Source organism: Barbus barbus (assembly GCF_936440315.1).
Source record: "Barbus barbus genome assembly, chromosome: 11".
Taxonomy (NCBI): domain Eukaryota; kingdom Metazoa; phylum Chordata; class Actinopteri; order Cypriniformes; family Cyprinidae; genus Barbus; species Barbus barbus.
Window position 1 is genome coordinate 29175200 of NC_136739.1, and position 27304 is coordinate 29202503.

The 27304-nt window shown below is 36.8% G+C and overlaps 1 protein-coding gene across 8 annotated transcripts in view; it reads right to left on the reverse strand.

Annotated features, from left to right (window-relative positions):
* The window catches only part of LOC306877329 (tensin-1-like), a 230367-nt gene that overhangs the window by 103090 nt on the left and 99973 nt on the right, over window positions 1-27304 (reverse strand). For 6 of the 8 annotated variants that reach the window (XM_079429036.1, XM_079429033.1, XM_079429039.1 and 3 more), the window contains exon 3: window positions 23847-23884. In XM_079429036.1, coding sequence (XP_079285162.1) covers window positions 23847-23884 — 38 coding nt within the window. Of the gene's footprint in view, window positions 1-5767; window positions 6181-23846; window positions 23885-27304 lie in introns of those variants that run through there. The other 2 variants (XM_079429042.1, XM_079429040.1) reach the window with 2 other exon arrangements.

Sequence of the window (27304 nt, forward strand, 5' to 3'; positions counted from 1 at the left end):
CCTCATTGTAATTTGATTGCACAAAGTACACATTTATTTTTGAAAAATGTATTACATTAGGACCGTGTGTTATCGTTTTACCTTGCCTAAATGTCTAAATTAGTACAATAATAGCTGCAACTTGAATATAAAAACTACAGCAACAATATATAAAAAAAAAAAATAATAATAAATAAATAAATAAAATATTAGGGCAGCGGCCAAATTGGCTGCCAGGCCAGGGAGTACTCCAGGTGCTCCCGATGGCCAGTCTGCCCCTGTCTCATTGTCTCCCAGCACTGGCTCCCGGTTGCGGCTCGCATCAAGTTCAAGACATTGATACTTGCATATAGAACAGCCACAGGCTCAGCACCCTCCTACTTCCACTCACTATAATGAATCTACATCCCCTCCAGAAGTCTGAGATCCGCTAGTGAATGACACCTCGTGGTACAGTCACAGAGAGGCTCAAAATCACTTTCCAGAACATTCTCGTTCACCATTCCTGGCTGGTGGAATGATCTTCCCACACCTATCCGGAATGCTGAAACCTTGACCATTTTCAAGCGACAGCTGAAAACTCGTCTCTTTTGACACTACTTGACTTCATCCTAAATAAAGTCAAATAAAAACCTGTGTCTTTCTCTTTATTTACTTATTCCTTCCCTTTCCAGCTTGTACTTATTTGAACAATGCCTGAAACTTGGTATTACGAGCACTTCCTGTGCCTCTTTAAGAATAAACGCTTTATGTATCCCCAATTGTAATTCGCTTTGGATAAAAGCGTCTGCAAAATGACTAAATGTAAATGTAATGTAGTGATTGAGCAAATACATAAATTTGCTGAAATGTATTTATTTACATACTACATTTCTGAGAAAATCTCTCTGCTAAATTCTGCAAGTGCCGATTCCATGCAAGTCACATCATAAATCTGCAGTAACCAGCATGTTATTTGGAAATAAATATTAGTTCTCTCTTGATAAGACATCTGAGAAGTACAAGAAGGACCTGCTTCAATATGGAAAGAAGAAAAGAAGAGCTGCTTCAAAAAAAACAATTCCCATCAACCCTGGAGAATAAAGAAAGTTGTTTTGTCACGGTATGAATTTGTGATAAAGATCTCCAGGTTTGATGCGACGAGAGCTAAAACATGGCACAAGAATGTAAACAAGCTTAACAACACCCGAAAAATACTCTCAAATTTACGAGCCAGTTATGAGTCCTATCATTTACCTCCAAAGCTGTAATTTCCGTTTATGCATGTTACGAATGCTTCTTAACAAGCCTACATGCACAAACCAAACTGTTCTTTTGCATAATCCACTGGTATATTTGAACATCCACGTTGGATACAGCTCTTCTAGGAGGAAAAGTGAGTTTATCTTGACATTGGATGGCTGGCCAAACTCTCTACCGGCAGAGATGCAGATTTATTTATCTGGCGGAATCCAAGCCGACACTAAATACATCTTCCAGCCATGAGATCAAATGATCCTTGAACTTCCATAACAGCCCATTTTTTTAATGCACATTTATCCCACAGAATTCCACTCCAGACAGTGTTTGAGCGCTGAGGATCTGGATTCATCTGCCTCGCTATGTGTAAGTAGGAAATGTTGGAACTGCAGTAACAGAGGAGCCTCTAAATCACAGCCGAAGCCAACAGGAGGAATGCTGAAGAAAACTGCTCCGAGCTCAACCAAGCCGCTACAATCTCTCTTTCGATGATTACCTGGAGACTAAACGTAGACCATAAAGCAAAAGAAAGCTTTTTTTCTGCATGCTTTGTTAATATTTGAAACCATTATCACTGTAAAAATCTGCCAACAAGTTACCAATAACTATGCCCAGACAGCTCATTTTGCACTTCTGCATTTTCTAAGTAGAATTCTGTGGAACGTTAAAAGAGTTAAAAATGATAAAAATGTGTTAGTTAAGAGTGAGGAATATGTCAATGCAGAAGAAGCCTCTTTTGCTTACCAAGGCTGTATTAATTTGATTAAAAATACAGTAAAAACTAAAATATTCAGATAATTTTTTTTACAATTATTTTATATATATATATATATTTTTTTTTTTTTTTTTTTTTTTTATGTAATTTATTCCTGTGATGCAAATCTGAATTTTCAGCATCATTTCTCCAGTCTTCAGTGTCACATGATCCTTCAGAAATCATCCTAATATGCTGATTTGCTGCTCAAGAAATATTTCTTATAATCATCAATTATGAAAACAGTTGTGCTGCTTAATATTTTTGTTAAACCAATGATAATTTTTTTCAGGATTCTTTGAAAAAATATTTTACATTTAAATCTTAACATTATACAGCAAATGTCTCTTTTGGCAAATTTAGAGCATCTCTGTTGAATAAAATTATTAATTTCTTTAAAAAAAACAACAACAAATCTTACTGACCACAAAGTTTTGAACGGTAGTGTAATTTTCAAACTGTACTAGAGTTCTGTAAATCTCTACAGTAAAGCGCCAATATTGGCAAGCAATGCAAACTTATATAAGGAAATTGATGAATAGAGACTCAATGGGATGTGTATAACTTTGTGAATCTGCAGAAATCTGCAGAGCTTTCTGTGGATATTTGCATACTCATACTCCATGTGGGCCTGCCAATAACTCACTGGAAGAAACAGAAGCTTTCTCTTAGAAGAAAAAAGCCTTCAGCATCAAAAGGTTGGCAGCGATCACGGATCAGACAGCTTAGCAGGGAAACTAGTAAAATGGTCGGTTAATTAGCCCTGTTTGGTTGACCACAAATCTCCTCCTTTCATATCTGAGTCACTGCAGGTTCTTAAGCTCCATCAGCTGATAGTTTTACTGGCATTTCGGCATGCAATGAAACCTGCGTGAAGCTCTCATACAAGATCAAATACAGTAGGATCTGCAGCACATGCAAAAATTAACTGATAATGGAGAAAAATGTGCACAACTCAAATGGAGTCTGGGGAATAAAACGCATTTGAGGGACGCAGTCATGAGAAACTGAAAGCATCTATTTCCTCCACTCGCTATCTCTAGATAATGATAAATACACTGAATGTGTTCACAACAGCGTTATTTCTTTTTCCCCTCAATTTGAGCCAAATTAGTCCAAATTGCATCTGCAAACGTGCCAAAAACACAAAGTGTGCATTCTTTCCCATGGTTGAGGTAGAATGGACGAGAGGGGAACAAACAGAGCTATAAATGTTGCATGGGTGTGCACAGACGGCACGATAACGCTTTACAGCACCAGATCGTCATCAGAGTTTTGCCAACTGAGAATTTGCAATAACTGCCCTGGTACTTGAAAAGCCACAAGCTTTATCTGACCACTGATACCATAAACACATTAGTTGAGTTTGCAGCATCATAAATAACGGACCGCATGACTCAAGAGTCTGGTGTTTGACATTTAAGGTCGCTGCCTGTCCTGACCTCAGGGTCATCAGGTTATGTCTGGTCAATGGAGAAAACCTGTCAGAGGGTTTGAGCAAGGGTGAATGTCATTAAAATATGTCCAGGTCACATTTTACCCTAATATATATTAGTGCTGTCAAACGATCAACCGCGATTAATCACATGCGAAATAAGTTTTGTTTACAAAATATGTGTATGTACTATATATACATAATAAATATACACAGTACACACACATATATTATGTAAACAAAAACGTTTATTTTGGATGCGATTAATCGCGGTTAGTCATTTGACAGCACTAATATATATAAATATTAATGAAATAATGAACATTTACCACACAAATTATCTTTATTGCAACGAGTCCAGAAGATAAAATAAAATAAAAAATAAATAAAATTTAAAAAAGAACATTTACACACAAATTCTCATTACCGTAATGTGTCCAGATGTTTTACTATTTTTACCATTATATTCTGATAGTTTTTACTACTGTAACAATAATCCTTGAAAAAACATTGTTTAAAGAAAATCAGCATCATTTAAAAAGGCAGACTATCTGATGTATAAATCCATTATGATTTTCATAAAACGCCTTAAATCGCATTAGTAATGTCAAAATAAAATCTCATGAAAACAATGTAATTGTAATAAAATAAAATAAAGCCATAAAAGGCTGCATGTTATTTAAGAATATTTCTTATTTTTGAAATATGTCCAGGACAGGTTCTTGACAGGTTTGGTGGGATGCATATACAGATGAGAAAGCCACACGCCGTGGTGCTGGTCTGCGCCACAGGGGGACAGCTATTGTTCAGCATTTAACAGCAGCTTTGTCATTCTGTCAGCCGCATTTGTTACAGCAGAAAGGGAGGCTCTGAAAACATGCCACTCAGAGACCCGATTCAAAGCTGAGCATCCTCGCTGTGAGACCAAAGTGACATCTACACCAGACCGGAGACTCGCTCAAAACACTGACAACTCGAGTTCTCACTCCACACACTCAACAAATCGAAAATGCACATAAACACAAGCAGACAAGTTGCTATAGTTTGGCAACCAGCATATAATCAGGCTAATTTAAGCCAAGTCACATATATAGCATTAAGAGCCGGGGGGTGAAAACTTTTGAACAGGATGAAGATGTCCAAATTTTTCTTATTTTGTTGAAATATCATATTTTTCCATTTAGTACTGCCCTTCTGACATGACAGAAGATACTTGCATGTTTCCTGGAAGACAAATGAAGTACAATTTACCTTGATCTTCAAATTCAAAAAGTTTTCACCCCCGGCTCTTAATGCATCGTGTTTCCTTCTGGAGCATCAGTGAATGTTTGAACCTTTTTTAATTGTTGTGTTTGAGTCCCTCAATCATCCGCAGCGTGAAAAGGTGGATCTCAAAATCATACAGTTACTGCTGGAAAGGGTTCAAATATGCAAAAGATGCTGGAAAACTGAATATTCTGCAGGACCTGGAGGATTTTTCTGAAGAACAGAGCTCATTTGAACTGTTCAGAACAAACAAGGGACTCATGACGAACCATCACAAAACAAAAAAACAGTCGTAGATCATCCAGGTAACCACACACAGTATTAAGAACCAAGGGTTCCCAAACTTTTGAATGTGGTTATTTTAATAATTTCAGCTATTTTTTTGTCTTGTGGACTATATGTAAACATCTTTTATGGAAAATATCTTACTCAGGACAGTACTAAATAAAAAATAACATGCATTTTGTATGATCTCTCTTATTTTGGTAAAATTATCCACATTTTCACAGATTCTGCAAGGGGTTCCCAAACTTTCGATCCCCACTGTATTCCTTTAAAATCACTGTGAAAGCACCAAAATGTTACAACAAGTCAAGTCACCTTTATTTCTATAGCTCTTTAAACAAAACAGATTCACTAAGAAAATAGCAGAATTAATTATGGAAACTCAACTAAGGAGTTCAGATTCTGCTGTAAAGCATAATCCTATAAAGCCAATAGCGTCACTATTTAGCTCAAGTCAGTTCAGTGTTGGTTTAGTTTCGTTACACCAGCAGTTTGATTGACTTTCAGCATCGAGTCTCATTCCAAAGCCAGTGTTTAATGTGGCTAAATTTCTCCTCAACATCACCACAGCATTCCCACGCTTTTCACAAACCTACAAGAGCTGCTTGACTCTTCTCATCTCACACGTTCCGCAGTCTGAGCTCGATTTAAACACGTTTGTGAACACTTACTCCCTGTCTTCACACAGAACAAGCAAACAAACCGTCGGAGGCGCACACACGCGCAGCTCCGAGAGCAAATGAGGTTAAAATTCCTCAGATATCTGAGGAGGTTCCCAGCGTCAGCGAGCAGTGTCACCATCTCCCTACCTGAAACACAGCGGTGGCCATCCTCAGTGGGTAAGAATGTGTGTGTGTGTGTGTGTGTCAGCCCCAGCGCCACATTCTCCTCCGAGCTGAGAGTATTGCGGGATCGTCCGGTTTGACTCTTCGGCAGCGCACCTCTCTCAAACACACGCTATAATCCAGCCAGCAGGAGTGAGTGTGTAGATGTGTGCGCAAACACGGAGGCTTTCTTGGCTTCCCGATAAAGGCTGAAATGTTAACTCACATTCCCTGTTCGCTCTAGCCAAAAAAAGAGGATCATAAAAGATATTCACACTATATATGGCTACGGACTAAGAGAGGATGTCAGATCCAGACGCAGCACCTACAAATTCAACGAGCGCACGGCACGGAAATCTAGGAAGTCTAGCTGCAGGCTACTGCCATTCCCCTTTCCCTCTCACTTTTTTTGCCCTCCCTTTTTTGCTCTCTCTCTCTCTCCCTCCCTTTTGCTCACTGTGAGCATTTATGAAACAGACAGGGGGGAAAAATCCTTAGAAAAATATACACAAGGTCCAAAATTAACACTCATCACGCACCAAATGCATGAAAAAAAAGGATTTTTAAGCAAAATTACACATCAGTTGGCCAGTAACTTTAAAAGTGCATTTGTTAATAATATTGAGGCTTTGAGAAATTGATATACACATATACAAATACATATATATATTTTTTTTCTTTTTAAGAAAACTTAAGTTTAAGGCAACCAGCTACAGGAGATTTTTGAATTTTTGCAACTTTTTGTTGCATAAACTGAAAACAACAAGTTGACAAAACTCAAAAATCTCCTAAAGCTGGTTGCCTTAAAGTTTTAAGTTCTCAACTTTTGATTTTTTACAGCTTATATATTAGGGATGGGAAGATTCCCTGATTTGCTCGGTGCATCGGCAAAAAAAGTTAATGATGCGATGCATCGGTTTAAAAAGTGTGCATCGGATACAAGTTGGCATTTGTATTGCGATACATTGTTTCTAACATATTTGCATCGGTAAAAAACTATTTATTTATATTTAATTACTAGTGGATGCGCTACACTTTAATTGTTTAGAAAGTGACCAATATTTTATAATGTAGATGGATTTCTCCTCTCAAAATAGTTTCTCAAGCGCGTCCTCTCATCACCACTGCGTGTGAATATGACGAATCACAACAACACTAGGAGACCTGAGGAAAAGCGGGGATTAAAGTACAAAACCTGACTTGAAATAACCTAACAAATCAATCAGGGCTCAAGCGGTTCTAAACAACAATGTGAGTTCATATAAATGCATACACATACATTTTAAAAAGTAACTTTTAAATCTATTTGTGAAATCTTCATAAACACAATGGAATAATGTTAAAAAAAAATTTGTAAATATTAAAAAAAGGAAAATATTTTATGGTTGGTAAATTTCTAGGTGAATCTCATGTCCAAGTCATGTCTGTATCTCAAAAGAAAATAAAGGGAAAAAAAATTGGATTAAAGAAAAGCAAAACTATCTGAACCATCACAGAAATGAGAATTCACCCAAACACAGCTGAAATCCCCAGTAAGTTCTGTGGGTTGGACTTGGATTTGACAGACAAAAGCTTTTCAGCCTCCTCATCAGCCCAACCCTCTCCTCTCTCCTTCTCTAGTTGTTATCAAGTTCTCAGTTTACAGGTTTAACATGAGTTGACAAGCTCAAAGGCAGGCTGAGTTGCGCAGAAGAGCACCCAGCATGAGCTGTGTAGCTGTAAAGCACCGATCTGAAGAACACCACCGAGCAACGCTCTCCCAGGCCGACTCTGATTTATAAAACAAATAACTTGAATCCTCTATAAAACAGCCAGAGTGTTTGAGCTTCTGAAGGATGCTCACTGGCTGATGCATTACAGACAAAACACAACAACACTAGATTTATACAACTGTTCCTGAGGGAAATACCAGTGCAGAAAAGTAGCAAGTCGTAGTTCCTTTATCACTGTCACACACTCACTGCTGGATGTGCATGAGAATCAAAACATAGCACAGTTCTACCTTTGCAGCATAAAGGCTATATGGATAAATAAAAGCAAGACAGAACAGTTCAAACACAACGCAGTGTGCAAATTGATATTTATGCAAGTATTAGATTGTTGGTTACGTTTTGAATGCTAAACATTTAAATCAAACCAAAAGAGAGATTTTTATTTACGAACTTAATAGATAAAATCTACAAAGCAAAGTATGAATGCAGCATGCACAATTCAGCGGTTCAAGCTTAATCAAGTGCAGTAATTTTAAAACAGTTAAAATAAATCCTAAACCGAATGTCTGAGGAATATCAATGCAGTGCGACCCCGCTATAAAAAGAAAAGGTCGCTCAAACTTCATCATACAGCCTCACTAACAGCATGGAATGTAACACTGGCTTCAGGGCTGTTTGAGACCAGACAGAACCGAAGCAATTATTGAGAAGATACGGACAGCTTTAGTGCTGTAACCTTCTGCCCTCAGGATACAAATACTTATTTTCAACTTCTGATTCTCCTTTAGTTTAACTACAACAGCACATTAGAGCGGAATAGTTTTAATAAAATAGTTTCATTAATTTATAAATAATATTTATTTAAAAATGATTCATATTTTAAAAATACAAACAAACAAATAAATAAATAAATATTTTCTGTAAAAAATTAATTCTTGGATAACCTTAAAAATAGTAAAATATGCACTATTTCTATGTTTTTCTATATATTTAATACATTATTTTGCTATTTTACTATACTATTATTTACTATACTATTATTTTTTATTTATTTACACACATACATATATACACACACATATATATATATATATATATATATATATATATATATATATATATATATATATATATATTGCATATTTCGCAAGTGAAAGTAGTCTAATGTTACAATTATTTTTTACATGTTTTGTTTACATTTAATAAGGAAATAATCACTATTTCATTCAATCAACTGTGCAGCCCTACACCACGTCATTAATGTAAATGACGTAAAACCTTCATGCAATGTAATTATCCAATTTACATGGAAAAGTTTCTATTATGAAAGATCAGCTGACCACTAAAGCCAACAAATTGGTTTCTCAAAGGTTTATCTGAGCTCTGATGACGAGAGCAGATAACATTATCTGTTTTCATGAACGGCACAAAAACTATTAAAGTAACAAGCATCTCTCTCTCTGTGTGTGTTTCTCTCTTTGAAGTGGGACTGGAGTGAACATGCTCCTACGAAGACTCTTGAGATTGAAGTACAATACAATGTGCTCTCTGTTGAACGCAGTCGGAGGGGTCTGTTCAGATTACACACCCCACACGTCTCACTGACAAACAGCCTAAGAAACCACAGATAAAACAACATGCATGCTAACTATTATTAGCAGGGGGTCAGGGTTTAGCTGGTTAGCTTCTCTCCTGCTGGTAGATGCTATAACTACATCATTATGTGGTCAAAACAGCATGACCATTCAAAAAAAAGTAAATAAAAAAAATAAAAAAATTATTTTGATTTTCTTTTCTGAACACCATATTTAAAATAAATAAATAAACCACTTAGTTAAATTATTATATTTTATATTACATATTTTTCTGGAGGTTTAACGTTATAGTGAGATAATTTAGTTTTATTAAAAAAATATAAAATAAAAATAAATTAAATTATTAAATTAAATTAAATTTTTTTTATTAAAAGTAGACAACTTTCTCCAGTGTCTGATGTAAAAATATTTTTAATTATTAAAAGAAATCAAATTAAAAATTATTCTTGGAAAATACATACATAGATATACATACACAGGTATATAAAATAAATTATCATTATTATTATTAACCAGTTTTCCAGTCCTAATAATTAGTGTGGAAACAACTTGCTGATGCTCCAGGTTGATTCTGAAAAATACAGGTCTTTGCGCTCCTAAAAACACAGACAATCATTTGTTTGGGAGTGACGTTGTGCAATCGTGCCATCTAATCATCATTTCTGATGGTGGTTTCCATGAAGCTAACAATTGAAGGTCTTTTTTCAGAGCGCACCATCCTATTGGAAAACATGAGCTGTTTTGTTTGGTGATATCAAAATAATTATACAGAAGACGTCAGCTTCAAAGTGAGATGTCTGTTCGAAGCGTCCCTTACCAGATGTTGGTATGATGTGGGACGCAGAATCCAGCATTAATGACAAGCCTGACGAAAGAGGAGGAGGAGAGCAGAGGGAAAGCACAGCTATCCCATCAAGCTAAATATTGGCCTTGTCCCAAATGTGGCACTTGATGTGGACTTTGCTTGATAGCAAGACCCTTTGTCAATGTATTACTCAAAAATACAATTTAGGCACCTTTGTGGTAAACTACTGCCAAGCTATATAATTATTTTATATAGATATTTATATGTTTTATTTAAATTACTTTTTATTTTTTAAGGTTTGCTTAATTGTATATAAATACATATTTAATGTATGCAATGTTATTTCCTATTAGTGCTGACTAATGACTAATTTAACACTTAAGCACATTAAAAATAAAGTACTTTTGTGCTTTTACTCAAATAAAATTGAAAATGAGTCATAAACAACTCAATAATCCAGTCAGAATTAGCCAAGAACCTGGATCATCGGAACTTGAATGTGTGCAAAAGTTACTAATTAGTCTACCGCTGTTTAGTTGAGTGTCTAGAAACTGAAATATTGGTTAATTAAAAATAACTTGAAACAAAATAGATGTTAACAAATAAAATAAAATATAAAAAACTATTTTCCAAGGTAATATACTGTATACACAAGGTAATATACACATAATTACTAAAATGAAAAAAAAAAATAGCTTGCATGATACTCAATCACATACATGATTGCAACCAAGTTTAATTTTCATGTGCATGTGAATGAGATCACTGATACTTCAGCAAAACATTCAAAATAGGAGATCTAGCTTGAACAATTATGCATGCATATTTGCTTAGAAACAACAACAGAAACACAAACAAAGAATGCAGACCTGTCTTTTAAAAATCCCCTATTCGATGCTGGCATGTTATGAGTCTGACATATATCCTGTGTCCAGGATTTTATTATCTTTAATGGTCCTAGTAATAAGCACCGTTATAAGTAACACTCAGGATGGTGTTTAAAGCTTGCAGCTAGTGTAAGAGGGGAAAAAATGCCAGGTCTAGCATGGCATGAGAGCCCAAGAGGTCCCAAAACAAGAACCATTCCTCCAACCAGCGCACTACAGGAGAACATTCCCGTGATTCCGAAGAAGAACGTCCTGCTGGAACACGCAGGGGCCAATCAGAGCCCTGCAGAGAGGCAGGTGCGTGAACAGGCAGCCCACCGCGGTGTTCATGCTCACATATGGAGCGCACATTCAACAAATTGTGAATTCCCCAAGCTCTCTTTAAGCTGCGGGTTGTAAGGACACAACATCACTACCAATCCTCACGTATGCTAAAGACGTGAACTGATGATTATAACCTGTGTCAGCATATTTTAAGAATTGTATAAAGTTGTAGCTGCTGTGATTAATAAAACATGCATGTATTTAAAGAGACAGTCTCAAAACAAAAAATGATTTTATCTCATGACGTTCCAAATCTGTATGACTTCATTTTTTCTGTACAACACAAAAAATGATTTCTCTCTCTCTCTCTCTCTCTCTCTCTCAGGGGACCTATAACCACAACTTAAATGAATAGTTGCAAGATAAAAATAAATATTTTTTTAAGTTACAAGTATTATTTTGATTGACATAATAATGTTGATCATTATATCAGCTTCATATTATGTTTAATTTAAACTTTTCTTGTAAATTCAGCAATTCACTGATTAATTTTAAAAAATAAATAAATTAAAATGAATTAATTAAAAACAACAAAATAAAAATTAGCTATAGTAACTTACAGAATTTGTCTTGAAAACTAAAACTTGGAAGTGGATTTCCCAGCATGTGTTGCATAGGACTGGATAATAAGAATAGTTATTGTGTGTGTTTTTATTATTATTATTATTATTGCAAAAATAAATTACATTTAGCATGTGCTACGCTAGCCGTTCATTTGGACTGAAATAGACTAGAAGAATTGGTTCCAGGGCCATCACTCAAATATGCTGAAATAATTAATAAAACTAATTGTTTTGAGCAATTAACTTAAACATTTGCATTTATTATACAAATTAAGTTGTTCTAAGTCAGTGTAGTTTGCTGGTTGAACAATTTCATTAGTTGTCATAACAAACAGTTGCGTTAATTTTTGTTTTTAGCCAAAAGCTTTGTTTTTATAAAGTACAATGGAAGTCAAAGGACTCCAATGTTATGTTGACCCCATTTAGTTTCTTTTGTGTTGCACAGAAGAAAGAAAGCCATAGAGGTTTGGAACCTATAAATAATGAAAGAATGCTCATGTTTGGGTGAATTATCCCTTTAATGCATTGTTGGTGGAAATGCATTGTGAAACCATTTGTACAATGACTCGATACATGGAATGGAATTGTTTGTATGACTCTCAACAGAGTTTTGGTCCATGAAGACCAATTCAATGAGGTCACACGATATCAAGTCTACTCACAGTCAGGCTCACCGCAGCAACCCAACACTGCTCGAATCAACACGCATGCACGCATACGTTCATAAAAACACGCAGACTCACACACTCTGGCAGAGTGATGACTACATCCACATATCGAGCTCCTACAGACACAGACGAGCCAACGAATGCCAAGCAATGGAAATAATCAACAATTACAGCAAGAGAGAATGTTCTGGATTGGAGTGCAGACAGGAACTTTAGTGCTGTGGCACTGCAAGAAAAAAATCCTGATGCATGATTGCTGATTTGTAGGTTTAGTAAAAAGCGCTCCGAGACAGCAGGAATTCTCTGGGATTAGCATGTGGTCAGTCCAGCCTCAGACATCTAGTCCTCATCTGATGCATGTCACAAAAAAAAAAAAGAAAATGCTAAAGATTTAGCTAAAAATGCTTTAAAAAAACTAAAAACAGTTTGCACAAACATATGAGGCAGCACAACTGTTTTTTTATCATCGATGATAAGAAGAAATGAGATCAAAATCATCATATGTGACCCTGGACCACAAAACTAGTCATAAGGGTAATTTTTTGGAAAAGGAGATTTATACATCATCTGAAAGCTGAATAAATAAGCTTTCCATTGATGTATGGTTTGTTAGAATAGGACATTATCCTATTTGGCTGATACAAAACTATCTGAAAATCTGGAATCTGAGGGTGCAAAAAAAATCTAAATATTGAGAAAATTGCCTTTAAAGTTGTCCAAATTAAGTCTTTAGCAATGCATGTTACTAATCAAAAATTAAGTTTCGATATATTTACGGTAGGAAATTTACTAAATATCTTCATGGAACATGATCTTTAGTTAAAATCCTAATGATTTTTGGCATAAAAGAAAAATTGAAAATTCTGACCCATACAATGTATTGTTAATTGGCACACATCATAGCTGACATGCAATGAAGGTCTGAATGTTCTGCAGTGTGAACTCAGCTGTAGGGTTTCCAGATGCAGTGGAGTCAAACACATTTTGAGGATTCAGTGAGATCTTGTTCTCTCACATGCTCTGTCGCTCACACTTTATTGCCATCCATATGCAAACAAGAGCCAGGCTGATAAAAACACAATCAAATAAAGCATTACATCACATGACCAGAACAACTGCTGTTACCCAAAAGGTGGACGCGGTGGGGTGTAGGGGTGTTCGGTTCCAGGTTTTTCGGAGTCGACTCCGACTCCCACCATAGGAGTCGATGGAATCGATTTCTCGACTTATAAATGAGGACAATGGAAGCAATCAAAATCAACAAAAGAGCAATGATATGCAAGTGCTATAACAAGTCTCACTTAGCTTTTACGCAGTAGGCCTACACGTAGCACGTTTTTTAAAAATTATATAATAAATAAAAAGAAAACAGATAGAATAGAAAAAGAATAGAGCAAGCTAGTTTTAGAGGCCTGTTTTTCTTTTTTGGTTAATTGTATAATAAATAAAAAGAAAACAAATAGACAGAATACAAAAAGATTAGAAAAGCTTGTGTTGGTTTTTTTTTTTGTCTTTTTTAGAAAACAAGCAGTTAGTAAAAGAGTAAAATGCATACGAATGCAAACTTATTGATTTGTTTATTCTAGTTTATTATTTGAGATTTTAATGATTTAAGGTTAATGATTGAATGCAAATAGCCAAATTGTATTGCATTAAATATAACATCGCATAAAGCATCGCTTAAACTACAAAGCATGTATAATTACAAACTAAATTTACTATGACTGTTATTTATTTCTAAAGTAACTTTCACGTAGGATAAAAGGATGACAACAAGATGTTCTGCGACAACTCCAGCTATCTGCCACACGCGTGCACGGCCCGTTTCAAACAGCCGCGAATCATAGCGCTGTCTTATGTGAAAGCACAATGAGCCCATGCTGCTGCTTCTGCACCGCTCACGGACTGCACTGCAAACGGATCCTGGCTTAATTTCGTTCACTTTGCTGATATACTGCACTCAATTGCCAGACACTATTTAGAGATGAGAATCAGATTTGCGATTTCGGAGTCGACAACGAGACTCGATTCCAGTGCTGGAGTCGGCTCAGACTCTAAAGCTATTCAGAGTCGAGGAATCCCCATCCCTAGAAGACTGTATTGAGCACAAGCATAACAACACCGAAGTAGAGGACTTTTTCCGCTAGAGAGAAGAGTGTATGCTGAGTTCTGGTTATTGTTGGTATTTAAGAACAGACTATTCTCACATGTTCTTTATACAGAATACCATTTCTATTAATTCTCCACTGAATTATGTGATCTGAAGAGCACGAGCGCGAGTGTTTATGAGTCAGAGCTCGTTCACTCTAGACCTGTCAATCATGTAATCATATCTCTTGCCCTTACGTATATAAAAGAGAAATATTTTTCTACTCATGAAATACGAAAGCAAATAGACCTATAATTATGAAGATTTTTTGTGATTTTTTTAATGAAGTTTTCTGTATTTGTTTTTAATGCAGCTTGTGTTTTTTTTAAACAATAAAGTATGTTTATTACACGACAAGCAGGTAATCGATCAGTCCATTATAAAAAACTATATTTTGAGCAAAAACGTTAATAATTACATACATTTTCAATGTAGCTTGATGCTAATTGTACCTCTAATTATTTCAGATGTATTGTAAGCATTATGGATATTGTGTTTCTAATGAAGAAACAAGTTATTTCTTAATTTAATGCAGTAGCTATATTGAGCAGCGGACGATGTAAACCACACGAGATACATACGCTAAATGAAGAAAAAACTGCATTGTTGATCAGCGCCACCTAGCGTGCAGGCGTTAATTAGCAGAAGGCGAACATTCGTTTAGAGCGAAATTCGCGGGTGATTCGCCTCGCTTTTTCGCATCGCGCTCAGTGTGGAAAGGCCTTAGTGAATAGACAGAGACAGCCAGACAGCAAGACAGCCAGACAGCCAGGCAGATAGACAGCCAGACAGCAAGACAGCCAGACAGCCAGACAGCAAGACAGCCAGACAGATAGACAGCCAGACAGCAAGACAGCAAGACAGCCAGACAGATAGACAGCCAGACAGATAGACAGCCAGACAGCCAGACAGATAGATAGACAGCCAGACAGATAGACAGCAAGACAGCCAGACAGATAGACAGCTAGACAGCCAGACAGCCAGACAGATAGACAGCAAGACAGCCAGACAGATAGACAGCAAGACAGCCAGACACTCAGACAGCAAGACAGCCAGACAGATAGGCAGCCAGACAGATAGACAGCCAGACAGCAAGACAGCCAGACAGATAGACAGCCAGACAGCAAGACAGCCAGACAGATAGGCAGCCAGACAGATAGACAGCCAGACAGATAGGCAGCCAGACAGATAGGCAGCCAGACAGATAGACAGCCAGACAGCAAGACAGCCAGACAGATAGACAGATAGATAGGGTAACACTTTAGAATAGGGAACACTTATTGACTATTAACTATGACTTTTCCCTCAGTAAATTCCAAATGTAATGCTTATTAATAGTTAGTAAGGTAGTTGTTAACTTTAGGTATTGGGTAGGACTAGGGATGTAGAATAAGGTCATGTAGAATAAGACATGTATATGTGCTTAATGAGTACTAATAAATGACTAACATTCTAGTAATATGCATGCTAATAAGCAACTAGTTAAGAGACCCTAAAATAAAGTGTTACAACAGACAGACAGACAGACAGACAGATAGACAGATAGACAGATAGATTGATAGATACACTGTGCAGAGTTTGGTGAATGTTAAAATGAGTTAAAGTGAGAAAGACATTTTTTTAAAGGTTTTTAAAAATTCCCTTACCCCAGTTTGTACAATAACAGTGTACTGTTCAGACACACACCCGCCTGAACTCCACCCAACAGAGCAACTCCTAATACATACTAATATCCCTCATGGCAGTGCCAATGTCACGATACAGTCTGTTTCTAATAAAAACATATAATTTGTGTCTCTCTGTTTGCAGCATGTGTATTCTCTTATCCTCTTCTGCTCTTCCTCCAGGGACTAATGGCTCTTCTCACTTGGCCTCCTGTTTACATATTTTCCATACTGTCTTGATTACTCCATCTCAATCAGTTTGGGTGTTGCTGTTTGTTTTCCCAACTGTATCTATGCCTGCAGCACTGAGAATTGAGTAGGAAGAGGAACACACAAATCATGAATGATGAGTAATCATACTCCACCGTCTGACAGGGAATGCCCAGACAGACTCGCGCTTTTTGGGTTATGTTTGGATTGTAGACGCAATCCGTACAAAAAACTTGACTAGAACAAATGAAACTCTAGGGTGCATGTGATGTTCAGAAGTGTGCAACACCCTCAGTTCTCTTTGCATGTCCTCTCAAAGAGTGAGTGATTGCCTTTGGAGCTAAAGTGTGTTTCATTAAATATTATGTTAAAGGTACCAAAAAAATGAAAAATGAACAAAAACTCATGTGTAATAATCTAATTTCAGTTCAAAAGCATCTAGTTGATTAGAGCATCAAAACCTGATCAAACAAAATCATACTGAGATTATAAAATCATAACGAGACAAATATAGCAGTTTTTAATTGATTAACAGGTAACACTTTACAATAAGGTCTCATTTGTCACAAACTAACAACAAGCTATAAATTTCATATTTATTATTTCATTATTATTTATTAATTTATTATATTTGAGGAGTTATATATATATATTGTTTTAATAGTAAATAGTAAAGTAATAATAAACCATCCACATTAACGGGATGGTTGTTGAACGTGTCTCTAGCTTCAAGTTCCTGGGAACCCACATCTCGGAGGACCTGACCTGGACCATCAACACATCCAGCCTAGTCAAGAAGGCTCACCAACGCCTCTTCTTCCTTAGGACACTGAAGAAGAACCACTTATCTCCAGCCATCCTGGTGAACTTCTACCGGTGTGTGATCGAAAGCATCCTGACCAACTGTATCACAGTCTAGTATGGGAACTTCTCAGTTGCTGACCGCAAGGCACTGCAGAGTGTGGTGAAAACTGCCCAGCGCATCACAGGGACACCACTTCCTGCCATTGAGGACGTCCAGAGATAGTTTTTGCTCAGTGTACATACATTTACTGCATAATCCATCTGTATAGTATTGTTCATATCACCCATCTGTATATCATACTGATAGTATTTAAAAATTTGTAAATTATGTCCATAGTACTGCCTTATCTGTATATTTCTGTACATATGCAATATATTGTAGGCACTGTATATCCTGTACCTCTGCTGATTGCACTTCTGGTTAGATGCTAACTGCATTTCGTTGCCCTGTACCTTACATGTGCAATGACAATAAAGTTGAATCTAATCTAATCTAATTTAAGGAGCTGCGGTTCCTGCAAAATATTTCTGCTCAAAATTCAGAACCTGAATCTCATTTTACTCAAATAACAGTTACAGGATGCCAGGTAATCCATACAAATTCACTTTCATTATCCTGACAACTCATTCATCGTGTCCAAAGGGCTGGCAAAATCACTCTGGACCCCTCACATCCAGCACACTCCCTCTTTGAACTGTTACCGTCTGGTCGACGCTACAGAGCTCTGAGCACCAGAACGGCCAGGCACAGGAACAGTTTCTTCCCTCAGGCAATCCATCTCATGAACACGTGACACTAAACGTGGAAGACACAACTCTATTATACATTATTTATTCACCACACATACTTATTTTTTCATTTCAAATTTGCACATATCAGACCTGTACACACATAATTGTCTATATTATATATTGTGTTTTTGATCTTTTGAACATTGCCTATATGCATATTTGTATATTATTCTTTTATTATCTGTGTCCTGTCCTGTTGCTGTCTTTCTGTTGTACTGTGGCGCTTCTGTCACTATAACAAATTCCTCGTATGTGTGAACATACCTGGCCAAAAAAGCTCATTCTGATTCTCATTCTGATTTATTATGCAATAACAATGTGCAATAACCTTATATTTATTTGCTACCACCTCCATCCTAGTACATCCCTGCATCTCTTTCTATTCTATTCCATTCTATCATCTATAGCACAACTGTACATACAATTTATTTATTTTTCAAATTATATATATTTTGTGTATTTATATTTACATGGGTGTATTTGTTATTCTCATCTTATTTGTATTGTCTGTGTGTCGTTGTTGTCTCTGTGAAATGGAAGCTTATGACACTAAAACAAATTCCTTGTATGCGCAAGCATACTTGGCAATAAAGCTCTTTATGATAAATAAATGATTATTGATTATGATTATGATAATGTGATGTTGTAATCACAGACACTTGTAGGAGTGGCCTCGTTTTAACTTAAGCTGGTAATAACATCTCAACTTTTCTGTTTTCGGTTACTTAATTGTGCTGAAAAATCCAATCACTGGCTTTGTTATAATGGATACCCCAGCTGAAAGCCACAGAACAATGGATAGCTGTGAGCAAGAAAAGAGATGATGGAAAATCATTGTGGTCAGTGCACTTTGTTTAAACATATCAAGGACACGAGTCAAAAATATGGCAATGCACCTGCTAAATAAGCAAGAGGAACTCATCAATGCACATGTGCAGCTCAGTCAGGAACCATATGGACTTCACACCAGTGTTCAACTGAAGGGGTGGAGCACTGCTTTTCCTGTTCAAGGGGAAAACACCTCAGGCCAGCTCCCCATGACCAAACCCAGGACTGAGTCACCCAGTGTACTTCTTGGCTAGCAGGGGATGCAGATTTTGGAAGAGGACCCATCATTGTTCTGTCCGCACTTAGTTCCTCTATTTGTCCTCAATTGAGACCTTTAGATCTTTAAAAGCTCCTTAGGTTCAGCACAGTGAGAACTAGTTGTTTGAGGTGGAAAAACATGCTCCCGAGCAGCCAAATCCAGGAAGCCATTGACTCCTATCACAACTCCAGCCCGTCTGACCAATTCAGGAGCAAAATTGCACTCCTCGAGTGGCTAAAAAAATAAAATAAACACGGTAAGGTTATAAGTCTCTTGCTAGCAGCCGGTCAGTCCTCCAGCTGAAACCAAGAATCATTGAGCTGAGCAAATGAGGTGAAGCATCGTAAAAGACAATGCTGTGTTTTCAGAGTCTCACGCCAGGACTAACAATGTGTTATGATCTTAAAATGTTTTTTTTTTTAAAAGCGGGAAAGAAAAAGAATGCTTAGCTGTTTAAGAAAAAGCTGATTTATGGTGGTCAGAGTTAGTTCATTTTCTCAAATTGACTCCCTAGGAGCTGGACTAAACATTACTCACGCTGTTCCCTTCCAGCACAGTTCTAAACCCAAAACCCAACACACAAGTCAAAAACATTGTCTGCGTAAAAGTAGACACAAATACTTAGCTAATGCATCTTAACGCTCATTTTAGCACTACTGTTGTGCTAACATCCTCAATACTCAAGGGGAGTTACAAGAAAAAGGACGTACAAGTAAGTAAAATTGAGGGTGCACTTACTTTTTCCAGCATGATTACGCTGTCTTTTTAGTTCAGTCAGATTGTATGTGTCTACAGTTGTGACTTAGATGAAGATCAGACCACATTTTATGAGTAATCAGTGGGAATCAATTTAATTCCAAAGGGTTCACAAACTTTTGCTTTCAAGTATAGACATGTCAACTGCTCACCACGATTTCCTTCAAAATGCTACTCCACAATAAAAGTAGCTGATCTGAAAGATACATCTGACTGTATATTCTTAAAAACAAAGGTTTCAAAAGGTTCCAAATTAGTTTTTCGCAACTATGGCATGGAACAACATTTTTGGGTTTCCCAAAAGAACCTTTCAGTGAACAGTTCTTAAAAGAACCACTTTTCGTAGTGTGAAGAACATTTTCATAATCTAAAGAACCTTTTTCCACTATAAAAAAAACTTTTGTTGAATGGAAAGATTCCATGGATGTTCCAGGTTCTACATGGAACCATAGATGGCAATAAAGAACCTTTACTTTTTAAAATGACCAACTGCCTGTCCACATGTTACTAAAATGAAGCCATGATTTAGCTATGTGTGTTCAAAGACATTCAGAGTAAGTAGGAGGGAAAGACATTTCAGATTCTATGTATAGTATTCAAAAGGATCTGGAAAGACCAGCTGGAACACAAACAACGACATCAGAGCATAGACATTCTATAGCCATCATATATTACCAAATACGGATATATAGTTTAATAGACCAAAATGACTAATGGCTTTATCTCCTGGTCGGTACAAAGGCAATCTAGGGTATTTGCAACTGCAGCTCCATAGATTGAGTAGGAAGTTTTTCTTACACATAGTGATCATATTTCTCATTGCCAATGTAAACAAGCATTTCAGGGGCCCAAGTTAAAGCTGATGTGTATATTTTTCTGATGAATGCTTTCTCCTATTTGAATCTTTTAAGTGAAAAATCATTCTCGTTCACTTCAATGAACAAATGTTTTTAATGAACTGATTCACTGAATGGTGAGTGAGTGGTTTGAGTCATTAATAACATGCAAAAAAAACACTCATTCAACAAATCTTATTAGTGAACTGATTCCAAAGATTCAACTCACTGAAATGCAAAAACGTACAGAAAAGGTAACTAAAATGAATACAGCTTTTTGGTTAATTGATTCAAAATATTTCAGTCTCTGAACAAATACTCATTTATAATAAGACACCTGAAGAAAAGTTACTAAACAAATCAATGAACAAATCTCATGAGTGACTCACCTCTGGACTCACCTCTGAAATAGATAAAAACTACAGAAAGGGTAACTAAATTAATAAACAAACAAATCTTTTTGATGAACTGATTGAAGATGAGACACTGAATAAAGCTCAGTGATTGATTCGATGCCTCAGATGAATCAAAATCCCCACCACGAGTCATTATTTTTGCAATTCCCTTTAGTGACACCAATTGTACACTGGATTAAAACATTTCACCTTTAAGAAACATGTCAGACTACACAATAAAGCCACATCTGACATCTCTGACTAGATGTTTTCTCACACCTTTGAATTCACACTGATTTCCTCTGGCATTTCCAGTAATTGCCCTCTTCAGCATGCTGACTCTCCCCGCAGTGAACTGGCACCATACACACGTGCTCGCCGCCGGCATCTCACATTAGCTCTCTACAGCTCATGGCTGGCCTTTGAGTCTAATGATTCATTTACTCTCCCACTTAACCTCATTTGCCTATATTTACAATCACCCAGAGACTGTAACTCCATTTTCCAGCCTTTGGAATTCAAATCAAGTCCAGTCTCGCGGACGTGCCTAAACTCGTCCAAGCCCATGTGCAATGAACCCGCTGTGAACCGCTGCAGTCATTTCCGACCCCTTGTGAAACCAGGCTAAGCTGTCGACAGAAATGAGCAATCATAATGAGAGAAGAAGAGACGTTGGAGAAGGTGAATTTGTTGTGATTGGAGCTGTCTGACCTGCACAACCTTCTGCTATCTAAGACACATTTATGATGCGAGTCATTCTCCAGGCTGAAATTTGTCCCAGCTCTCTTATAGCTGCCAAAAGACCTACTTTTCCAGTAAAAATATCTAAAAATCCTTCAAACAGATACACTCACATAATATTCTAAGCAATGTTGTTTCTCGAGTAAATTTATCTTGACTGATGGCATTTTAGATGTTTTTACTGGAAAACAAGACAAAAACTTAAAAAGTTCAACTTAAAATCCAACTAAATATCAATGTTTCTAGTCAACATTCTAGTCATTATGTGTATTTTAAGTGGAGGATTCTTTAGCCTGTGTCTATTAGCAATGTCATATTTGTGTCCATGTGCCATTTGTCTCGTTTCTTCCAACATTTCTCAGAGCAGAGCCAGTTATCCACCAAGTCTGGACAGTGCAAATGGTCTGAGCATTTGTTTTTTGTGGCAGAGGTTAGACAGCAGCCACATCTTATATAAATATGGACGTGGAGATTTATGGAATAGCATGTCAGTGTGGAAAATGTCCATTTGACAAGGGCTTGAATTATATAAATTGCCTGGATTTGCATTGAGATGTCAACATGAAATTAAAACTGACCCAAATACATTTTTGTAATGCACAATCCTAGACTTACTGTGACAATTTGCTGTTCTTTATTTTTTTAAAAGTCAATAAAAGTACAATCTTTAATAAAAAAAAAAAAATGACGTTCTTTTTACTATTACTCAGTGGTCTAACGAAGACATTGGGAGGCTTAAAATAAAATGGAAGCATTTAAAACAAAATAAAAAAGTTAAACTTATTTATTGTTTCAGAAGAGAGGTTTCTTTACTTTGCAGGGTGCTTTTTGCAGTTCAGCTTTTCACATTGACTTTTAAGTAATTTCTGTAATAAAAACGGGAGGAATCCAAAGACCAGCTCTGCATCACTCATTGTCATTTTCATCTTTTATCTAATAACAGGAAACGAATTGCATCCATTTTTGGATGATTTGGTCGGAAATTCCTCCATGATTCTGGCGAGGGAAGTTGTTACACGTCTCTAAACAGATCTGGAGCATTTTTTTAGCCTTAATCGCAGTTTAATCAAGGGAGCTTCAGGGTGTCATAGCTGTCCTCCCAAATCAGATGCACTCTATCAAACAAAAAGCCCCGTCCTGCTGCTTTTTTTGGGTTACTTTTTTCCTTGATGATCTCAAAGAGAACACATCCCTGCAAGACATCCTGTCGTTTCTACAAACCACACAGCAAAATGCTCAAGTGTTGCTGAACAACAGTGTACACTGATCTGCAAAGCAAACTCAGAGCTCCAAAAAAACACGCACCTCTGGAATTTCCTGTGGGTGCAAAAAGGGCCACAGCAGTAGGTAGGCCTAGTTGCCCGATACAAACACACACACATTACCAATATACACACTAATAGCTGCCATATGGAGCTCAGAGATGATGGAGAGGAATAATCTCTGTTCCAAAAACCCATGAGCTGCCAATGTAGGCTACATTTTAAGGAACCTTTTAAACATAATCGTTCCAAAAGTGTTTTGTTTTCAGTGATGCCATAGAAGAACCTTTTTAGGTTGTCTAAAGAACCTTTCAGTGAACAGTTCTTGAAGGAATACTTTTTTCTTAGTGCGCATAATCTTTTTTTCACTCTCAAAACACAATTCAAAACGGGACTATCATACAGGAAAGGTTGAGGGGCTTGATTTTGGGGAGGGTATTCTAAAACAAGGAATGAGTTGGCCAAGCCAAACATGTCCTGGGACAGCATGCAGTTGTTGTTTTTTAGATTCCAGAGTAAACCGATACCCTTCCTTTACCAGAGGGACTTGTCCACTATCAAGGAAAAAAATGTCCTCTGTGATAAGATTTGTTTGGTTTCCAGACAGAAATGTGATGGTGGATTTGACAAAAGGAGCCTAACCTGTACAAGCAGACGCAACCATTTAGGGACGTTCTGAAGGCTCACAACCTTGGTTTCAGTCTCTCACAACACAATTTCAGTATTACAGACATTCATTTTTATGCAAAACCTGTTCAAAAGAAACTTTTTCAAGTGTCTAATATAACAAAACAAGCATGCTTTGGTTTCTTACCTTAACCTCACACTTCCTGTGGCAGGCTAACCGGCAAACTACAAGGAGACAAAGAAAAAAACAAGCCATTATTTTTACACATACTTTATAAATACAATTGTGCATTGTAAAAACATTGTTTACTATTACTTAGGGGTGTAATTAGTATTTAAGTAAATTGTGGGCTTTCGTCGGCAAAACAAAACAAAACACTTAAAAAAAATATTATAAATATATTTGATTCTATAATTGTTTTTTTTAACACTACCGAGAGGCCTAACTAGGATGTAAGTATGAAACACATTGGGCAGAAAAAAAACAAAAAGCAAAGCAAAGCAAAACAAAACAAAGCAAAGCAAAGCAAAAAACAAGACAAAAAAATATTTACTTCAGAAAAGTTGTTTTCTTTTAACACGTCTCATCACACGTAATGCACTGTAAAATTGCTTACTCTGTTCTCTCTGTCAAATAACATTTGCCATTAGAAACTTGACATTACGCAACACCCTTCACATAAGACTCACACATCCCGCCTTTCTGTTGGCCATAGTGGTTGAGCTCAATAACTACCATAGACATGTTCCCCACAAGATCATTCAGATTAGTGGTTGATCATTATGGGTTTTCAATAAACATCGTCTGTGATTCATGTGAAATGGAGGAAAAGCCTTCAGACGTTTATGACTGATATAAAGCTGCTCGACACAACAAACGTTGTTTGCCAATACCAGTTTTTCTCTATGTTTATATTATCATTTCTGGACTGAGTAATAGACCACCAGTGAAGAAAACTGGATGAGTCTTCTACTGAGCTATTCTTCAGCAAATATTTGCAATAAACAATGTATTACATTCACAACTGTTAATATTGTGGTCTTGTATTGTCAGATCTTATGATAATTCACTGTTATGTAAACTTTAGCTTGGTAAATTCGCACTCTGTGACAATTTATCAGACAAAATCCTTTTTGTATGGGATTTTTTATTTATTTTTTTACCTCAGAAGGTTAGAAAAATGTTGTTTTGCAGATTTACATAATTAAAAAGTCCAAACCAGTTTTTATTACCCAATTTTGGTGAATTACAGAACAAATTATCTTCCATCTTCATTATTTGGATCTTGATGATTTGAGAACTAGCTGCTGAACCTGAATTTAAAATTAATTAATTAATTAATTAATTAAATGTAATAAATAATTTAAAAGCATAAAAATAAAATGAAATAATTAAAAAGCATAAATAAAATGTATTTATATAAATATAATTTAAGTAAAATAAGTGTAAAATTATCAAATGGATGGATGGATGGATGGATGGATGGATGGATGGATGGATGGATGGATGGATGGATGGATGGATGGATGGATGGATGGATGGATGGATGGATGGATGGATGGATGGATGGATGGATGGATGGATGGATGGATGGATGGATGGATGGATGGATGGATGGATGGATGGATGGATGGAATGCATGGCAAATTACCCACATCCAGCCAATTTACATTTGCATTTTGCCAATATATTCCAAAACAATCAGTCTTATTCAATGAAATCAAATCTGTACTCAATTAATTATTTGTGACTCAAATGTCATTTAGAAAACTGATCCAGCTGAAATAGTCTTCCAGATTCTCAGAGTATCTGTGGGGCCCAGAGAACATAAAGAGCCTCCTATACGAGCCCATTCCAATCCACCTCATACAGGTACAGCACACTTCAGCAAACAGCGGCCCAAACGCTCCTGCTCTTCTTACACAGAGCCCACTCTGTTCCCCATGTCTGACCTGCCATTCCACAGAGAGGGGCGGAGCCTCAATAACAGAAGGTCTACACACAATCAGGGTTTTTTAGTCACAGAGGTAATGAAATGTCTCCAAAGCCACACCTAATATCTCTCAAACTCCTCAAATGTCAGACAGAGACAACCACAACTTTATGTCTTTTTTAAAACTTAGTGAGCTGCCTTGTTATATACTGCCTACATGGGGAATGAGAGGTTACGCTTCAGTTGTCTGATTTTTCCCCACACAGAGCAAAACAACAACAACAAAAAAAACTTTTCTTAAGGTCATTGCACACTGAGTTTTCGCATGCGTTCTTCCATAATCGAACCTGATCCGAAATTCTTTTGACGGACGAAAGTTTCGGAGGCAGTGTGCAAACGTGATTGACACAACACTAGGTCGTATTTATTTTTTTTAAAGTGCGAAAATTTTGCGAAAATTTAGTCTCATTCTTACGGAAGCTTGTTTCTGCCACAGGACTTTTTTTGCGTAATATTTAGCTAACATCTCACAATTCTGACTTTATAACTTGCGTATTTAAGTCAGAGAAAATCAGAACTGTGAGATAAAGACTTGCAATTGACCGTTCGCAAAGAGCTTGATTGACAGGCGATCTGACCAATCAGAATCCGGATATTACGTGCCGCCGCTGCTATCCGCCATCTTGCCTGACAGCTATGCTATTTCTCCATAGAAATCCATGTTAAAACGGGGTAAAAAAGATTGATTGAATTGAAACTTTTTCAATATAACTAAATATAAAAATGTACGGAGGGTTAGCTCTGCTGTTGTTGGCTGCCATGGTAACGTCAATAAGAAAAGGCATTCCTTTAAAGTACTTGCAATAAAAAAAATAAAAAAAATCTGTCACGACACATTAAAAAGCCACAAAACGGTATTTATTGTTTTAATTTCTTTAAAAATGACAGTTTAAAAGCTGAGAGTCCTGAGATCTTGTTTGATATCAGAAATAACCTGCTCTGTCTTCTCTGTCGGTGTGTTGTCAGTTTCCTCTTTGCTCTGCCATGTATTTTTCACTGCGTGAGAACGTGAGTGTAGTGTGAGAGCTGCATTGTTTGTCGGTCATGGCAACAGTAACTAAGGGTGGGCGGGTTTTGCAAATGGTCAATTTTGAGAAAAAATTAGAATTGTGAGATTAATCGCACTCGGGTGCGCACCAAAAGCGGACCAAACAAGTGTACGCTTTCAAATGAACCCTGGAGCGGTTTGTTTGTGGTGAGAACGCAATCCGACCTCAAACAGACCCAACTGCAAAAAGAACTGCGCATGTTTGGACTAAACCAGCTGCGCTGTGCATTATGGGATGAGGAAGTGTTTGTTGACAGTTTGCAGTTTAGCATGGCAGCTCACGGACAAACTTGGGGTTGTGAGGAGGTGCGGAGCCTCATAGAAATTTGTAATAATAATGTAATAGCATGTGCTGTCTGCTGCATTTTACTCCTGTCTTTGTTTACTTCCAGGAGCACCGTTGGAATTTTCCCGCAAGCTCTTTCTGACCAATCGAAAAGCAGTTTAGGGAATGCGTTCAAAGACACATCTAGCCAACAAGTGAAGCGGATGTTGTCACGTGACTGCATTTTGGTTCGTTTCAGCTGGTTCGGACCAGAGCAAACAGTGTGGTGTGAAAAGGAACCAAAACGGCTAAATATAGCTACAATGTATAATTTTTTG